The 18,855-nt window shown below is 34.2% G+C and overlaps 2 protein-coding genes across 10 annotated transcripts in view; one reads left to right on the forward strand and one right to left on the reverse strand.

Annotated features, from left to right (window-relative positions):
- The first annotated feature begins 753 nt into the window (after nucleotides 1-753).
- LOC117781087 (mediator of RNA polymerase II transcription subunit 26) lies at nucleotides 754-7,821 on the forward strand. Of its 2 annotated transcripts, XM_034617922.1 has the most exons (7): nucleotides 754-898; nucleotides 1,937-2,126; nucleotides 2,189-3,026; nucleotides 3,093-3,845; nucleotides 3,915-4,007; nucleotides 4,615-6,449; nucleotides 7,305-7,821. In XM_034617922.1, exons 2-7 carry the CDS (start codon nucleotides 2,061-2,063, stop codon nucleotides 7,797-7,799), a joined length of 4,080 nt encoding a protein of 1,359 aa, XP_034473813.1. In that variant the 5' UTR covers nucleotides 754-898; nucleotides 1,937-2,060; the 3' UTR covers nucleotides 7,800-7,821. The 2 variants fall into 2 exon arrangements, with proteins under 2 accessions (XP_034473813.1, XP_034473733.1); XM_034617842.1 differs by having other exon boundaries at nucleotides 755-898; nucleotides 4,615-7,821.
- Nucleotides 7,822-9,501: 1,680 nt separating this feature from the next.
- The window catches only part of LOC117780575 (twitchin), a 61,063-nt gene continuing 51,709 nt past the window's right edge, over nucleotides 9,502-18,855 (reverse strand). For all 8 annotated transcript variants that reach the window (XM_034617196.1, XM_034617583.1, XM_034617426.1 and 5 more), the window contains 8 exons: nucleotides 17,680-18,658; nucleotides 16,851-17,192; nucleotides 13,677-14,719; nucleotides 12,729-12,785; nucleotides 11,798-11,907; nucleotides 11,578-11,713; nucleotides 11,020-11,322; nucleotides 9,502-10,741 (listed from right to left, as the gene is read on the reverse strand). In XM_034617196.1, the coding sequence (XP_034473087.1) occupies nucleotides 10,107-10,741; nucleotides 11,020-11,322; nucleotides 11,578-11,713; nucleotides 11,798-11,907; nucleotides 12,729-12,785; nucleotides 13,677-14,719; nucleotides 16,851-17,192; nucleotides 17,680-18,658 (3,605 nt within the window). In that variant the 3' untranslated portion in view covers nucleotides 9,502-10,106. The remainder of the gene's footprint in view (nucleotides 10,742-11,019; nucleotides 11,323-11,577; nucleotides 11,714-11,797; nucleotides 11,908-12,728; nucleotides 12,786-13,676; nucleotides 14,720-16,850; nucleotides 17,193-17,679; nucleotides 18,659-18,855) is intronic.

Below are 18,855 nucleotides of genomic sequence, written 5' to 3' on the forward strand. Positions count from 1 at the left end.
AATACTTTATTGTTAACAAAGATCGCGCTCAAAATGACACTCACTGTTGCCAACTAAGCTATTTGATAGCTAGCTCTGATATTTTCCAAGTTCGTTTGCTAGAAATTTTTTAAATTGCTAGAAACAGCTATTTTTCCTCTAAACAGCTGGCAGCACTGGTGTGGAAATACAGTTTTGGCCCAAAATGTTACCACCATCCAAATTTTGGCAGGTCGGTAAAATATCAAAAATAGTAACTAGGAAAAGAAATTTCCTTTTTTAATTTTTCTTAATTTTAACGCAAGAATTTTTTGAATAGTCTTAAATAGAATTAAATGTGTTAGCTCTGCTAATAAATTTAAAAATGGTGACAGGTGAAACATGTTGGCTTGTATTTTAGCTATTTTGCATCGCAATTTCAGATATTTTTCGGATGCTTTCCAGACAGAAACAGCATTGTAGAATGGCACTGCAATAACATTAACATAGAAGTTAACTCATAATGGCACTGCTAAAGCTGTTAAGGTGCTGTTAACATATGTTGTACAATTACAATGCATGCATAAGTGTAATTGTATTTCCCGTTCTGATTTTATTTCGAAATATTTTAAAACTTAACACGCGTAAAACACTTTAAAGATTTTTTGCGATAGCACCAACGCGACGCGGAAATGCTCAATAGTCGAAATTCGGTCTTCATCGGCTATGAAGTAAATATCGATACACATGTATAGCAACGCTAACATGTCGATTATATAATCGATATATTTGTTTCTTTGAATCGCACATCTCCAACTCAGAAAATGGCGAATTGTGTTGAATTGCTTTATTAAGAAAATAATTTGATCGCCACGATACTAAAAAAGTGTGTTTGTTTGAAAATTTTATTTGCTGGAGTGTTTAAAAACATCAATAAAAAGTAAGAACGCTTTGAATATTGAGAGTGTAAAACGGATGCGCACATAATTGCGTGAGTGTGTGGATGTGTGTGAGTGTGAGTTGTGATCCGTGGCCACAAGAATTTTTATTATATACATATGTATGAACAATATGTAGGTATATATACATGCAGCTAAAACATATATTAAACATTAAAAATGTGTAAAACAACAGTAATGATGGGAAATTAAACTGCTGGCCAAGTATAACTACAATGCATATGCACGAAAATACATACATACATGTGCAAACATTTACAGTGGCTGCCAGCTTATTCAACCCATTATTATATGAAACGACTGAAGAATTGTTACAATTATTCTTTAAACGTGGTGGAAACAATTGCATTTATTGTTATTTATATATTTGTAAAGTAACTAAGCAATGAATACAAAATATAGTTCGATATATGAACTGGGTTAAATAAGCTGGCAGCGGGTGTAAGTGTATATGTTCATATGTACAGCAGTGTAAGCGTGCTTACATGTGGAGCATTCAACATAATTTATTTTTACATATCTGTGATGTTTATAAATACAAAGTATGAAAAACGTGTTCTAGTTCAAAAGCTAGGTATATGTATAAGCAGTAAGTCAATTGAAATAGTAAATATATGTATTTTTATTTTAATAAATTGGAGGAATTCCTGAAACAGTCAGATTTTTTTGTTGACAGCTGCTCCATGCAAAATGTGTAGTGTGGCCAGACAAAATTAAATATACGAAAAATGTGGTCACACTAAATCTGCTCTATGTAAGACCGTTCATTTCGATAACATTATTTGATGTTTGTTTACATATTGTTGGGTTTTTTAGTATGGAGAATGTTGAATGTTTCATGCATTTCAGAAATTGATAATTAAATAACTATATATTTAATGCAGAATAATTCAAATAAAGGTCGTTCCTGAAACGGATTAAGCTTTGCTTAAACCAAATCGAAACTGAATCGAAAACTGTTGCAGGAATACCCCAGTTTTCGTGGCCTACTGTAAGTTGTTTATTTGTTTTATTCGCAGCTCATGTTCGGACTGTCACTGTATGCGTAATTAAGTAACTGTGTGTGCGTGTGTGTGCATATATTTGGTCGTTCCTTGGATCTGGATCTGGATCAGGCCGGCTAGCTTATTTGTTGGGGTATAAATGAACCAAAACCAAATCCAGCAGTTGACCTTACACCTATCGCAGGCTCTCGATCAAAACTATGATGTAAGTGCATAAATTACAAATAAATATATAATTTGTATACATATTATATTTAAATGTTATAGGTCGTTAATATGGAGGCGGTGCTGTCAGTTATCTGTGCACTGGAAGGCACAACAATCACGAAAGATCAATTGGAGGCCACCAGATTGGCCAAATATATAAATCAACTTCGTCGTCGGACTAAAAATGAACAATTGGCCCGACGTGCGAAATCGCTGTTAAAGAAATGGCGCGAAATGGTTGGAATTCAACAACAGACTAACGATTCTCAGTCGCAGTCTAATGTTCCGGTTCCAATTCCTTCAACATCATCAAAAACACCCATGATAAACGAATCGGAGTCAAGTATTGCTGATAATGATATGATAACCATACAACCAACACAGCAAACAACGGCACAGCAAAAAGGGTTTAATTATGATTTACACACAAATATTGATCAATCGGAGCATCCGAAAACCAACTTTTCCAACCTAATACCGCATATGAATATTGACAATAGTGGAGAAACTATAATTAAGCATTCACAACGATCACAACAACGATCCATAGAGCCACAAAAATCTGTAACAATTATTAACGACCTTTCGTCGAATTCGGTATCAAGTTTGATGGCTAACAATCAATTGAATCAGGCATCTATAGTCATTGTCTCCGATTCCGATGAGAATGATTCGGTACAACAGCAACAGAAGTTGGCAAACTCTCAACCTTCAGCTTCTCTCGCATTTCCTGCACATTATCCAAGGCCAAAAAAACTAAAAAAGGATAAAAAGCGTAAAGAAAGGGGAGCTTCATCGTTTAATTTCAAGGAGCAACAACAATTGAAAAAGTCTACGGATTTTAATAGCTTTCCAATTAAAGATGGAAAAGTGCCAACAGCTTATCCAACTGATTCTGGTATGGTATTATGTTATATATAGAATATTTAGTACAACTAACTCTAAATGTTATCTATTTTTCTAGAAATTCTTTCATTGTCGAATAGCTCAATGAGCTCAATTCTATCTGGAGATGCTCTGTCGGCGAATTCACAACATAAACATCGCACAACAACAACAACAACAATAACAACTGCAACAGCAACAGCAACAACATCGGATTTGACATTTGCTGGCCGATTTAAGTCTGTGAGCCAATTGGATACTTCAAGTCATGATAATTCAAATGGCCTGAAAACTGTAACTATTTGCCGAACGCCAAACGACGCAACAAATGTGGAGCAACCAATTCGGCAACTATTCGACGAATATAATGACTCAAGCACGTCCTGCAGTCGTTTATCCCCATTTGAGGAGTTAGAAGCCAAACAGAGTCAGAATCAGAGTCAGATCCATTCCAAGTCATTTGTCGAACCAAATAAGCATCCTATACAGATACCAACAGTTATACCTTCAAAACCACACGATACTCAGTCGGCCGAGTATCTAGAGAATCGCGGCTCGCAAATTCCAAAAAAGCGTGGTCGAAAAAAAGGATCCAAAGGCGTCGATTCCGTTATTGCCGAATCGCGACTTTCACAACAAATTTTATTTGGATCTGGTGTTAAAAAAGTCAAGACTACAAAAGAGCTTTTCAATGAAATACAGGGACGAAAACTAAGTATTTCATTCAATCGATCCGATGCATTGTCAGCATCTAACAATCTTTCAAATGCCAACACACTTCGAAATCGAGAATCGCGTTCGTTAATAACAAGACCAACATCCTCATGCTCAGGTTTGTTCTTCACCTTTTTTATTACATAAATATTTATAAATTACTTTAATATTAATTTATTTACTTTAGAAACATCAATGCACTCACCGCAAACCATGGAAGCATATTCAACCAATATTTCTTCAAGCGGAATTGAATCGAAATTTTCAAATATTCTTGAAGGTGAGCTCTGACCTCTTCTGCTAAACGGAAAAATTACTTACAAGTTCAAAAATATTAAAAATTTACTGTGTTAAAATCAGGGATTTCAAATTAGTCTTGTGGTTTCGATAAACCCTAAGGAAATTATCAGTATAAATGAGAAAATCTCAGGGATCATTTTTATTTTTTTAGACGCCGTACTTTAAAGATATTTTCATAATTTTAGTTTAACTGAAGTCAACTTTCGGGATGTATATGACCAACATAAATGCTTATTCTGTCTAATAATATAAATTTTTTTTTTAGATAGAGCATCCTGATCTTGATATTTTCGAAACATTTTCGACCATCCCCCGAATTGTAGCTCAGCCTAACGGCTATAGATATTCAACATTATTTTAAATTTTGTAATATTTTAATTACTCAATATGATATGCCATACAATAATTTTGTATATAAACTGTGTGTGGTTCTTTCCCTCCGAAATCTTAAAAATCAACTTTTATATATTTTTGGAAATGTATAGTTATATAAAACACCATTGCATATTGATCGGATAATACACACAAAAGTTATTTAAGAAATGATATTTACTCAAGATATAACTAATGGTAATTTATGTTTGTAGATACTGGAAATACTGATAGCGATACTATAACGTCGGAACCTTCACGGGATAGCATCAAATCGGGAGAAATGAAAAGAAGTCCTTCTCTGGATAGCATCAGCAATCAAACATCTCTTCAAACTTCATCAGTGAAGAACACGATCTCGAAATCAACTTCAATGAATAATCACAACGATGTGACGACACAATTAATGCATCTGGTTAACAGTTTAAACAGTCCTCTAAGTGTTGAGGATACTGAGAAATTATATCAGGTTCAAATAGTGCCATGCACTTGTGTAATTGTCGAAGAAACGCAAAATCTATCAACTGGTGAAAGTAATTCAATTAATGAGTTGGATAATGAGGCGGACGATTTAAATAAGATTAAATCTAATGATGAAACTGATAATAGTGGTAGTGGAAGAGATAACATAAAGAAGATGGAGCAAATGTCTCGTAAAGTTGATAATTCGATAGTTGAAGAAACGCAAATATTGATACCGCAAAAACCGAAAAAGTCAATATTTGATTTAGATTTTGATGACGATGAAGATCCATTACAAACAATTATACAAAAAAGTATATCTCCAGCCGAATCAAACACAAACTTGCAAAAGCCCATTAATAATGAGAATGATAACTCACTTGAATTAAAAACACTTGAAACAGTTAATCCTACAAATGATGCTAATAACATTGATGAAAAACAAGAGGAGGATGATAGTGATAAAGTCCCCGAGATCGTTTCCATATACACTGTGCACGAGGATCCGAATTGCGTTGCAAAACAAAGGTTCACGGTGCAAACAACCAATGTTACCGATTTCCATATAAATGCATTACACAATTATTACGTTCCAAATATTAATGGTAATTGGAATAACATTGAGTCAACGTCGTTGTCGTCGTCGTCGTCATTAGTTTTGAAATCGACAATATCGGAATTTTTAAAAGAGCTAGACGCATATGAAGTAACTGACGGCGCCAATGTTGTTCCAAAATATGGTTCATTAACGTATGATCGCATCCCAAAGGATCTAAGTCTTCGCAAATTTGCTAAAAATATCGGTAAAAAATTTCTTAAATCTTACATACCTCCCTTTTTGGGCGTGGCCAAATGCTTACCATCTTGTCGACTAGCATCGAAACGGGCTAAGAACGAAGTAAAACTACAAATGAAACCAGAATTAAATCTGGAGACTATTAAAGAAAGTCCGAGTCCGTTGAGAGTTGAAGTTTATACACATGATGAGAACACCAATGAAAACGATAACGAAAATGGAAATGAAAACGGCAACCAAAGGCAGATGCAATATGCTGATGGAGCTAGCAATTTACTAAAATTGGCTAATAACGGTGCAACAACATGGCCAACAGATGATGGAAACAACAGCAGCAGCAGCAGCAGTTGCAGTAATTCCAGTTTAAAAATTACACAGAATTCAATCAATGCAAAACTACGAAATCAAAGAGAAGCGCATCACACAACAAATACTGAGCAGATGGAACGAAATATTATCGAACGGAACCGAAAGAAACGTAGAAAAGCAACTAAACTGACGGAAATTGAGGCAAATAGTATAAAGCCACGTATAAAACGCATTAAAATTGCAATTAATGGTAATTATGCCACACAAAGACAAATATCAAATGTCAGTAGTAGCGATGATGAATCCAAGCATCCAAGAAGTGATGAACTCAGCAACACAGAAGATGATGAAAATGATAATGAAAATGAACGTGAATCATTTCGAAGTTATTCAACAACAATTGATAGCATTGGGGCGGATGAGGAGGTGCATTTAGAAAATGATAACGAATATGATATTGATAATGATAATGATAACGATAATAATAGCAATGATGATGATGATGAAGAGTATGCCATTATTCAAAAGCCTGCAATGGGTGGCAGTAAGAATCACATAGTATTGACAATAAAGAAAACACCCAGCAAAATCAATTCTCCAGTTAACTCAATATCAGCCATATCCCCATCCCCGATTGTTGCTGCCCATTCGAATTCGAGCATAATTGAAGCTGAGACTGCAATTGAGACTGCTAAATATATTAATTTTAATAACAACAACAATAATAACAACAACAACAACAATAGTACTGTATCCGAAATGATCACTGCATATCAGCAACATCAAATTTATAATAATAACCTTTCATTGGAATCTAAAACTACAAATGATGTTAATCATGTCGATAAAGACAATGATCCAACAATGTCACATACCTGCCTTAATAGTAGTTTTCATAAATGTTATCGCTATCGTTGTCGTCGTTATCGCTATCGTCATCGTCGCCAATTGAAGCACCAAAGTTGCCCGAAGGAAACCATAGATATAGAACTCAAACATTTATTCAATAATAATAATAATAACAAAAATAATGCGAACCAAACAACGGCAAAAACGCATCGAAAATTGTTTTTCTCGAATGAATTAAATCGAGAAGATAATGTTGGACGCAAAGAGCGAATTATTAATTATAGTAGTAGCAGCTCAAATTATGACGACGACGAGACCGAAGACGAACAGGATCAGGAAAACCTCTCATTGTCGTCTGACTTCAAAATGGATAAGCTACAATTTGATTATAAATTCAAGATTGAGACTGAGACGAGCGCAACTGTAGGGAATATTATTGCAGATCCATACTTATCTTCAAGTGATGAATCCATTCAAGAAGATGATGACGATGAAAATAGAGATTATGATGGTACAAAGTTCGATGAATTGCCCTTAAACAACAGCAACAATGGCATGCTACCGTCATTTAATTCAATTAATGCTGAGGAGCAACTGATAAACCAAAATGTAAATCCAATCCTGGAATCACTACAAATTGAGAATTGTGATGATGTTAATAGTAGTATATGCTATAATAACAATAACTTAAGTTTCATTAAATCACATAGTTTAGGTTCTTATACGCCCATTAATAATAATAATAATAATGACAATGTGAACATTGATAATGAACAAGATATTGCTAATAATTCCACAAATGTTTTGGAATATAACAAAAATGTGCACGTTGAATATAGAACTGGTATTCGAACTAATGTCGAATCAAATAACAATCCGAGCACTTCCCGAATTCAAAATTTCAAGGAATGGCACGAAGTTCTCCAATTGCAATCTTATAATAATGAACCACTGATAGTTTTGCCATACGTTGTGCTTGAATGAACAATTTCTGTTATTATTATTATTATTATTAATTTATGTTAATGCATATACGACAATATTCTGAATTATTTGCAAATAATATGTTTGAAAACTTGAATTTTCTATTATAATTTCTGAAACATGTAACAAAACGTTCGTATCATCCAATATATGATCTGTGTGATATGATGTTGTTGTTTTTGTTTTAATTATGAAATACTATTAACATTAATTCTGATAAAGTTATACAAAATTAAGTGAAAGATATTCTACAATGATATATAAGAACAGCTCGACCATATTTTAATTTCTCTATTAAATCGGTTAAAATTTAAATGAATTCGATTCCAAGGATGAAAAGAAACAAACTAAAATGAAGTTACCACAAATAAAATGTTGCTACCATATTAGCTGTTTTTGCTTAATTAAGTAAAAATGAAATTTATTTTTTTGTTAAATTCTATCGTTGATAATTTTTCGTAAATTTATGTTTTGACATATATTCGCATATATATGTATGGTAAAAGTAATGAAATGTACATGAAATGTAAATAAATAAGTTATATTATATGCTGATTGTGTTGTTTTGTTAATACATCTGTTAAAACTGTACTAAAATATATATATGTATAGTGGCAACCATTTTAGAGACGTTCATTGACCATTTTGATGTTTGGGAAATCTGCAATGCATTATGATCTCAGAATAGATTTTTGGTTACGATAAGTTAAGCCAAAATATTGAATACATAATGCTTCTGTTTTATTATTCTATGTCTTTTGAAAAAATAATAATATATCGGATGTGGGAACCGGAACAGTCCGTCGAAAACCGATCTTCAGTGATATTGTCTATTTGCTATTAAAAAATGAATCCTCTCAAATTATGAATACTATATTTTAACCCTTTCGACCCCAACTTTTCACCTGTGGTGTTAAACATTTTTTTTACTTTGAATCGTTTTATATTAATTAAAGGAGTATTAAGCCAAAATTTGAAGTCGCCACGACCACTGGTTTGGGCGCTACCACAGAAAATTTGATGACGCTAAAAAATTCATTTCTTGAAAATTATGCTAATATCAATTTCAACTATTACGCCTATAAGTTTAATCTATTCTGAAAACAATTGCATTTTTACATTTCGAATTTTTTTAACGATTACAAAAAAAAATTACTTAATTTAAAATGTCTTCGAAAAATTTACAGTATGTTCCACAGGCAACGTTGGGGTCGAAAGGGTTAATCAAAAATTCTATATTTTAATCAACTACTTCAACAAACACTTAATCTGATTAACATTTGTTAAAAATGTATCTCCTCTTCATTTAAAATCAATTAAAATTTATTTTTTAAACTACAAAAATCGAGTATTCAGTTAGTGGTTACTGTGAAATTTTATTTCAGATTTTTTCAACTATTATATTTTTCATTGTGTATTCTTCAGTATTTCAGTATTTCAGTAAGTATATAGTTGTGATTTTTATCTACGGTAAATTTATACTAAAATGAAATGATATAACAGTGCGAGAATCTTAATATGGTATATCGTAGTTTGGAGCCATTTTCATTTCGCTTTAAATTAAATTCGCCGCAAATCCTGGAAAATGAAAGTATTATGTAACGGCTCTACTTACTGTATGTTTAAATTTTAAGGCTAAATAAGGCTCTTTCTATTTTTAATTATGAAGTTAATTGCTAAATGAATAAAAAAAACAAAAGCATTTATTAATTATTGCATTTTATTCGTTTATTTGATTTCGATTTCATATTTTCTGCCTTTAATGTAGTGTATTTTTTGGGTCAATAGCCGCAATCGTGTGTTATATAACTTATACAGATAAAAGGAAAAAAGCCGAAAACATCTCTGAACCACATGGACGACTTTTGCAGGTTAATAGATGTTGAGTGAGGATGCCAGCAAAGACGCACAGATGGCACAGATTAGTTTTGGTCACCTCTTCTATATAAACTATAAATTGTTGATAGAATGGATTGATCGTATTGTCAGTAAATGTACATAAAAATTGTATAAATATGAAGTTACATTGTACATCTCGCTTAAACGTAAGTTTGTTGTTCTTTTGATTTATCTCTAAAAATAAGTATAATAATTAGGTAATGATCGTATAATCGATGAGTCCAAATATGTTTCAAGTTTGTAATTACTGATCTTTTCTGTTGTTCCGGATACATATTTTGTTTGTTCTGAATTTGATTTGATTTGATTTTACAATTTTTGGTAATTTCAAGACTTATTGTGAAATGAAATATGCATATTTATTAAATGATATCTAATTGATGAGCAGTCTAATTAAATTCGATTTGCTTAGGCATCGCTACTCTGCACATTTACTGAAAATGCACACAAGCTTTCACCCTTTTTGGTCATTGCCTTGGCTTGATATTGGCCAACATCATCCAATGTGCATTTGGTTATTGCAAACGCATAGCGATTGTTATCCTTAGTGAATGAGTATCTCGATCGTGATTCATCAATGGGTTTGCCATCCTTTATCCAAGCCAGATTAAGCAGCTCGCCATCGAACTCACACTCAAAGTTGGCGTTCTCTCCTTCAGTTACGGAAACGGAGATTGGAAATTTGACAAAGTTTGGCTGTTTGGGCTCATCGCCAGGTACAGTGACATTTATGGTACAGGTACTGAACGATTCGCCTGCATCGTTGAAGGCCTCACATGTGTAGGTGCCGCCATCTTCAGGGAATATCTCAGCTATCTGTAGCCGATAAATATTCGCCTCATTCGTATATTGAAAGTCCTTGCTTGGCTTGATCTCCTTATTATTGTGCAACCAAACAACATCGAAATGTTCAGCTCCAATAATACGACAGGCCAATGTAACTGCATCTCCATCCTTCACGAATCGCGATTCCAAGTGGCTGACAATTTTAGGTGGCTTATCGCTTCCAGTTGCCACCCGTTTGCTTGACTGCTTATCCAATACTAAATTCGAAAATGTATAAATATTTAAAACAATAAATTAGTTGTAATATCTTGGTATATATTTATACTCAACTAAAAAAGACAAAATAAATATTGTGTAATTTAAAAACATTTAAATGCAGCATCAATTTAGAAAGCAAAAAATGTTCAAAAAGACATTGCTTGTTTACATTGGCTGAGATTAATTTATTTTTCTTTTGATATGTTTTCTTCAAATAATATTCTTAGTATTTTTTCTTTTGTTTTATAATTCTTATTGATATATTTTCAAAACTTACGTTTGACGGTCAGCTTGCATTTGGTTTCGACAGCACTAATTGAATTTGTTGCCGTGCAGGAGAAGACGCCTTCATCTTCGGGGAACACTTCGTGGATTGTGAGGGTGGCGATACCATTTTTATACTTCAGATCCATTATTTCAGAGGAGGAAATTGACTTTCCGTTTTTGGACCATGTGATTTGTGGTTCCGGGTCTCCTTTAACATGACAACTCAAAACCAACTGCTCGCCATCGCGAATGGTCAAATCATGAAGTGGTTTCGTAAACTCGGGTTTGCACATTAAAGAGTCATCAGGAGGGACTATCAAATAAAATGGAAATGGAAATGGAAATATTCAAAATAAAAAGTACTCTTTTATTAGGGGCTAGCTTTTATGGTCAGTGAGTCAGTCAGGACAAAGAGTTTTGTATAATACAGTTTTGTATAATACAGTTTTGTATAACAGAAATGAAAAAGGTAATATTCAAATTTAAATATACTCTTAGGGCTGTGTTATGGTCAGTGAATCAGTAAGTCAGGACAAAGAGTTTTATATTTATAGATGTGTATACGTACGTATTAGTTCTTTGGTGGCACTTCGAGATCTTGACGGGCTACCTGGTGCCTGTAAGGAATTGGCCGCATATTTCTTCTTACTCGAAATGCTATTCTGAGTGGTTGAGGAACTATTATTGCTTGTAGTTGTGACAGTCTATGAAATTATGAAATTTCATATTAATTTCAATTAAATTAAAAGTCAAATTTTCGATTGGTATTTAGGTATTTAGGTATTTACCTTGCCATCCGCCGTTGTTCTGGTGGTACTGCAGGACGACGAGGTAAAGTGGCGGGCTGTGATAATTGGTGGAGGAGCCGGCTTCATGTGCTGTTCTATATACTTTCGATCTGTGAGAGTAATTGATTAATTTAGTTACCTGTTTGTACTTAGCAGTTAAAGTGATCGAATGTGCGCAACGATTGTTAATATTTAAAATTCTTTATTTTTTGTTTGTTTAATTTAAGGACGAATACAACGAAATAAAAACAAATTCTAATTTGTTGAAGGAAGGGATCGGATCAGTGGGACTGGTAAGTACAATAATTTCAATTCATATTCAATACTAATGCATTTTTAGTAAATTGAGGTGGAGTTGGGGGTATTTGGGAAGGGCTTTTTAAATAACTTTAAGCATTACATGGTAGATTTTGTTAATTTTAATAATTCAATACTTTTGTCAGCTCATTCTGTAATACACAATCTTTATTTTTTCACTGGAATTATATACATATAAATTTGTTTTCACGTAATTATCCTTTAGGTGATTAAATAAATAATCTCAAATGCATTTTCTGCAATATATGGTAGAAATTTTAAATTATAAATTGGAATTGATATGAGATTAAGGGTTTACCAATTCCTCACTGTTCCGAAAACAGTTGAGTATTAATTTACACCTGATTTAAGAATGTGAATTGTGTTGTGCGAATTTTTGTATTAGGTATTTGATATTTAGCTACATGTGCATAAGGGTATATTAGACTTCATATTATATTTATCGTTCTTATTATTGATATTGCAAATGATGCAAATTCAGGAGTCAGAATCAGCCTTAAATTTTATCAAGTACATGTTCTATTTGCATATCAACACTATAAACATGTAGATGCATGCGTTAAAGTAAACGTTCAATGAAAGGAAAGATAGACTAATTTATTCAAAAAATTACCTCCTGAGTAAAGGAAATTGTGGGCAAGTTCAGCCTGCTCAGGCGTAACCCATTCGCCTAGATTTTGTTTTAATTATTAAATAAAAAAAGTATATATTCATATAAATAAACATTCACAGTATGGATCATATAAGTATTGATCAAGTTTTAAAAATATAATACCATCTAATTTATACATACTTAGCTCGATAAAAATGAAATAATACGATTCATTGGGTTAAACTATTTTTAAATATAAAAAAATATATCAAAACAAATTGGTTCTTTCTTGATTGATTCGTCGATGCCTTCTTCTCCAAAACGATAATAACCTTTTTGAAAATGCCAAACTTCAATGGTTACTAAATGAAAATTAATTTAGTAACTTATTCCTATACAAATCTCTAGAGATTTTAGAGACCATCTTTAAACAAAATATCGGTGCTCCCAAAATTTAAAGGATTTCATTTTTCGCACAAATTTTGTGAGTAAAAAAAATGGGATTTACTTTAAATTTAAATTATAAACAATAAATCAAAAGTAATTTATACTATATTCAATAATTTAAAGGTTTAATTTTAATTTAATTTCATAAATTTAAAATTTTATCAAATCGCAAAAAAAGTTCTCTAAATGAATTTAAAAATGTATGATATAAAAAATGAAAATAAAAATGAGTTTTCAATTTATCTATTTTAATTTAATTATTGTTTCATAGTTTGTATTTTCAGTTTAGGTTTTAGAAACACCGAAAAAGGTCTTTGGGCTTGTGTGTTTCACATATGTAATCGTATATTATCACCTGACACTAAATCATTTATAATTGTTAAACGGAATACTGGTAAACTATGTGAAATTCTGATCACATGTTTATATAAACGATACATACTCGTAAAGGTATATAGATTGGTTATATATACTAAAGAAAAGGAAAAGAAAAAGAAAAAGGAAAGGGTCTCATTGGCTTACCTTCAACAATAACAACACACTCGGTTTCATCGGTGCCATGGCAATTGGATGCCTTGCAAGTGTATTTGCCAGAATCGGAGGGCTTGCAATCAATAATTTCCATAGTGACAACACCATCTGAATGTGTCATGGCATACTCGTATTTGCTTAGCTCACGGCCATCCTTATACCATTTAACGGTCGGCACAGGCTTTCCACTGAGGCAACAGAGGAGCTTGCAGGTGTCACGAGCTTGCATGACACGGGGACGTAGTAGGAATGTAAAACTGGGTGCCGACTCTGATTCCTCCTGCCAGAAAGTGTAGGGCAAGGGCTCACGGCGTCGAACAGGCGTCGATTCGGTACGATATCTTGGCTGTTCCTTTGGCAGTGGATGAACATTGAGGAAAACGACTTCCTCCCTTGATCCATAGTGATTCTCGGCTCTTATAATATACTCCCCACGATCATCAAGTTTTACACGGTTAATAATAAAGTAATAATCATCACCAGCATATCGTTTCATGAACTTAACACTTTGCCTCAACTCAATATTATTGTGGGACCAAGTCAGGGTAGGCGTGGCAATCGCAATGCATCGGCAATAGAACTTAACACTCTGGCCTTCATAGCAGAATTGCGAAGACGGGCGAATGACAAATCGTGGAGCGGCTTGTCGTCGATCGAAGACAGCATCGTGCATCTTATATTTCTCCATAAGTAATTTACGCAATGATGAATATTCAGATAAGCGACCGATTGGCAGTAGATATTTCTCAAAGTCTTCATATTTCTTTCGCAGCTTCTCGCGATATGCCAAATAGCGATCGCGAGCAATCTTTTGGGTTAGCTCACTGTGATCTCCAGTCAGCCAGGGATGCAACAGGCATTCGTGAGCAGTCATTCGTTTCTCTTTGTTGGCCATCAGCAGTTTCCGAATAAAGTCCTTACCCTCTTCCGAAATATGCCTGAAAGCCTCCATATCAAAGTCCCAGTCACAAGCCTTAACATTTTTCAATGTTTGCACATCATTATCGCCAGCAAATGGAGAAAGTCCGCTTAATCTGCATACAAAAAAACATAAATTATAAATTATATATTGATGATTATAACAAGTCGAAAAGGATATAGTCGCGATCCCGACCATCGAATACCCGTTGCTTATTTCAGTATACATAAAAGTAATTTATAGAAATTATTATTAAACAAGGGGGCTCCGCCCCCTGCTCGCGTCGCTCGCCTACCCCCGGCTCGCTTCGCTCGCGGTGAGGTGCGGCTACAGTCGAGCACGCTCGACAGTAGGATACCCTGAGCCCATGTACTCTTTTATAAAAGTTGATTGTTGCCCATTTTCAATGGGCTCAGGGTATCAAAAATTACACACGCGAAACTATGAACAACTTTCGGTTTTCTGAAGTCACTGTGCTTATCACTGCAGACTACGTTATTAATGCCTCACTGAACTAATACATCACTCGATTACGATTACGACTTGCGATTTACAATTTATCAATTTCTAATTAATTTTAAATAAGTTTAATATAATTAACTTTAATATAATAAACTTGTTTAAAATTTATTAGAAATTGATAAATTAAATCGCAAGTCGTAATCGTAATCGCTTGCAATCGATGTAGCGTGTGTCAAGAGTGTACAAACTACAACTTTGCTCAGCCTGCAATCTGGCAGCACCCATTTTCCTCTCTCACTCTCTCCCTTACGCAACAAATTCAAGCCTGCCAAAGGCTGCTGCAGTGCGCGCGAAATTTGAAATAAAAGGCAATGTCTAATTTTATGAGATTCTTAAAGCGGAAAGTGCTAAGTTTTTTTTTACAACGATAATAAGCAGATACTTATTATATATATGTGTAAGGAATCGAAAATATTAATAATTAAAATTATTATTTTGCAGCTTTCAGTGCTCGGCAAAGATGCAAGAGTAGTGCTGCAAAATGATCGCTATTTCTCTCATGCAATTTCATACATACATAGCTATCAGCTTCTGCTGATTTTTGCCGTGCAAAAATACATATTTATATATTAACACAATTATATTTTAATCAAATTGTATATTTGTATATACATAAATTATACATTAACATTTTCATTACATGATATCGATAATATTTTTGCTTATCGCTTTATTCTTATTTGGTACCAAAAAAAAAATGGGTACTAATTCGTTCTGTCTTTGTGCGCGCCTTGCATACAAACGTGAACATGCTGTCTCGCTCGCACGTTTGATTTGCCATCCAAATGTAATTATTCAACTAAATCTAAATTCCGAAATAACTTCTTTATTTATGGGTCTATCGCTTTGAAATTTATAGGGTCGTTTAATAAGCATACTTCTCAACTGATTGTTCAGTTAGGGAGTGCTATGTCAAAAATTGCGCCTGTAAATCGTTTTTTTTTCAATTTGTGGGCGAAGGGGGCGTGGTATCAAAAATTGGAAACAAACTTGACCTGCGTATGGTATTCACAAACCTGCATTCCAAATTTGAAGTCTCTAGCACTTACAGTCTCTGAGATCGACGCGTTCAAACAGACGGACAGACAGACGGACAGACGGACAGGGCTAGATCGACTCGGCTGTTGATCCTGATCAAGAATATATATACTTTATGGGGTCTGCCACCCCTCCTTCTGCCTGTTACATACATTCTGCCATTATACCCTTTTTTGCCCATTTTCAATGGGCTCAGGGTATAAAAAAACTATTGCATGCTTTTGGGTGCTTTTATTGAATTAGTTTTTATTAACTTTGGTTAGCTATTACTGCCGTTCTACTTGTCCGATCTTGCTGCGATTAAGTCAGATAATATATATTATTAACAGATAACGTTATTACCAAAAAAAAAGTACTATCTTAAAAACTGTGGGTGTGGTGGTTCTTTGCGACTTGAGGGGTCGGAGGGGGCGTGGCTGAAGTTTGAAATAAACAAAGTCTGTGTGTCAAATTTGGTAACTCTATCTCTTATAGTCTCTGAGATCCTTTTGCTCATACAGACGGATGGACAGACAGACGGACATGGCTAGATCGATTTAGCTGTTGATGCTGATCAAGGATATATATATTTTATACGGTCGGAGATGCCTCCTTCTCCCAGTTACATACATTTGAACGAACAAAATATATTCTTTTTACTTATTTTTTAAGTAACGGGTATAATAATTATTAATACAAGTACTTACAGTACATAGGCAAGTACTCCCGTTGCCCACATATCGGTGTAGAAGCCAACGGGTTCTCTATTGACTATTTCCGGAGCTGCGAACTCAGCTGTACCTGTTGTGATTTTAACCATTTCATTTGGATCCAATCGTGTGGCTAAGCCGAAATCAATAAGCTTAACACTTGTACTACTACGAGTCTGGCACATAATATTCTCCGGTTTGATATCCAAGTGAATTATATTTCTTTCGTGCATATGTCTGATGCCTTCACAAATTTGTCTCATGTAGTTGATGACTTCAGCTTCGGTCATTACATAGCCTTCTGCTGTAATGCGCTCAAATAGTTCTCCTCCAGATAAGCTACAGCATTGAATAAAACAATAAAAATCAATTTAGTTTAGAATCTTGTTTGATCATTTAAATTGGGAAAAATATTAATCGATTTTAATAATATTTATATTTTTTTCAATTATCTAGAATCTAGATTATAAATTTGTGTGTAATTTATATAAATAAATCTCTTTGTCCCGACTCACCCACTCACTCACTCACTGACTTACTGACTTACTCACTGATCATTGCACAGCCCAAACCATAATACGTAGGAGGCTGCAATTTTTTTACAACATTGCTGAAACAATTAGTTTTTTTCGCTTTCGACAACAAGATTTTTACTATTCGAAACGAAGAAAAATAAATGCTACTTTTTGTGATATTCATGAAATCAGTTTCTTGTAATTTGTTAAATTTGAATATTATTCCTAGTAGAATTTCCAAAGTGATGACTCATTATTTCTCATCCTTATTTTGTGTGATTGAAAAACATTTGTATGTTAGCTATACTTACAATTCCAGAATGAGCACCATTTCATCGTCATCTTCGAAAGCATCGTGTAAGTTGATTAGCTTTTGATGATGCAATTGATTCATGATATCAATTTCGCGACGAATCAGATCCTTTTCAACAGTATGAGATACGGGTATGAATTTGGCTGCGAAAATATTGCCAGTACTACGCTCACGGCATCGATGGACAACTCCGAATGCGCCAGTTCCGATCTCCTCCAGTATATCGTATCTATCATAGACACTTTGCTGCGATATTTCGACTGGCTGTGGCACAAACTTCGAATAGATATCGAATACATAGGAATCGTAATCTTTAATTGGTCCATCGGCTTTGCCGCGTATCCTCTTGCCATTCTCATCCAACTCCCATTTGCGTTCGGTTGGTTTCTTCTTGATTGACTCTTTAGTTTTGATCAATGTACTGATATCCGATGAGTCGGAACGTCCATAGACATTATCGGCGAAAACACGGAAGTCGTATTCCTTGCCAGATGTTAAGCCAGTAACAGCCATTGATGTAAACCGTGTGTTGCCCACACGAATCCACGAGGACAATGGATGCTCACGGCGCTCAACCAAGTAATTGGTAATGTCGCTACCGCCATCCCAAACAGGTGCCTTCCAGCTCAGGGACAGTGAGTCTGTGCCAATGCTTTCGACCAGTGGGAATCGTGGTGGATCTGGTCTATCACTGATTTGCACCTGAATTATTGCAGTGTCCGAGCCAAGCTCATTCTCCGCCGTAATTCGATATGGTCCCGAATCCAAACGAGAGCCATCACGAATAGTCAATACTGCGTGACGTTCCTTGACTTCAACATTATAGTGACCACCAGATTCGATATTTTCACCTTCTCGAACCCAGTGAATACGTGGCTTGGGGAATCCAGTGAAAGGTATTTTAATCACTACATTTTCACCCTTATCAAAGTAGGCAGTGTCTCTAAATCTTGGCGGCACATTCAGTTTTGGAGCAGCTGTAACATTATAAGAAACCAACACATTATCGTCTGCGTATGTTTAGGATTTTTTAGATTATATTATTAGTTGACAGAAAGAAAGACAGTCAATCAGGTGGGTGACATAAGTTTCTAGATATTTTAATAACAATCGCTTTTGAAAACAATCTTAAACGGGAAAGGAAAAAGGTGTCAGTGAGTGGAAAAAAATTATA

The sequence above is a fragment of the Drosophila innubila genome, chromosome 4, assembly GCF_004354385.1.
Source record: "Drosophila innubila isolate TH190305 chromosome 4, UK_Dinn_1.0, whole genome shotgun sequence".
NCBI classification, from domain to species: domain Eukaryota; kingdom Metazoa; phylum Arthropoda; class Insecta; order Diptera; family Drosophilidae; genus Drosophila; species Drosophila innubila.

Bases quoted from the DNA above. Each gene is read 5' to 3' on its own strand.
- LOC117781087 (XM_034617842.1), top strand. From the start codon at position 2,061: ATGAACCAAAACCAAATCCAGCAGTTGACCTTACACCTATCGCAGGCT. The intron at 3,027-3,092 runs GTATGGTATTAT...CTATTTTTCTAG, and splicing joins AGCTTATCCAACTGATTCTG to AAATTCTTTCATTGTCGAAT. The intron at 3,846-3,914 runs GTTTGTTCTTCA...TATTTACTTTAG, and splicing joins ACCAACATCCTCATGCTCAG to AAACATCAATGCACTCACCG.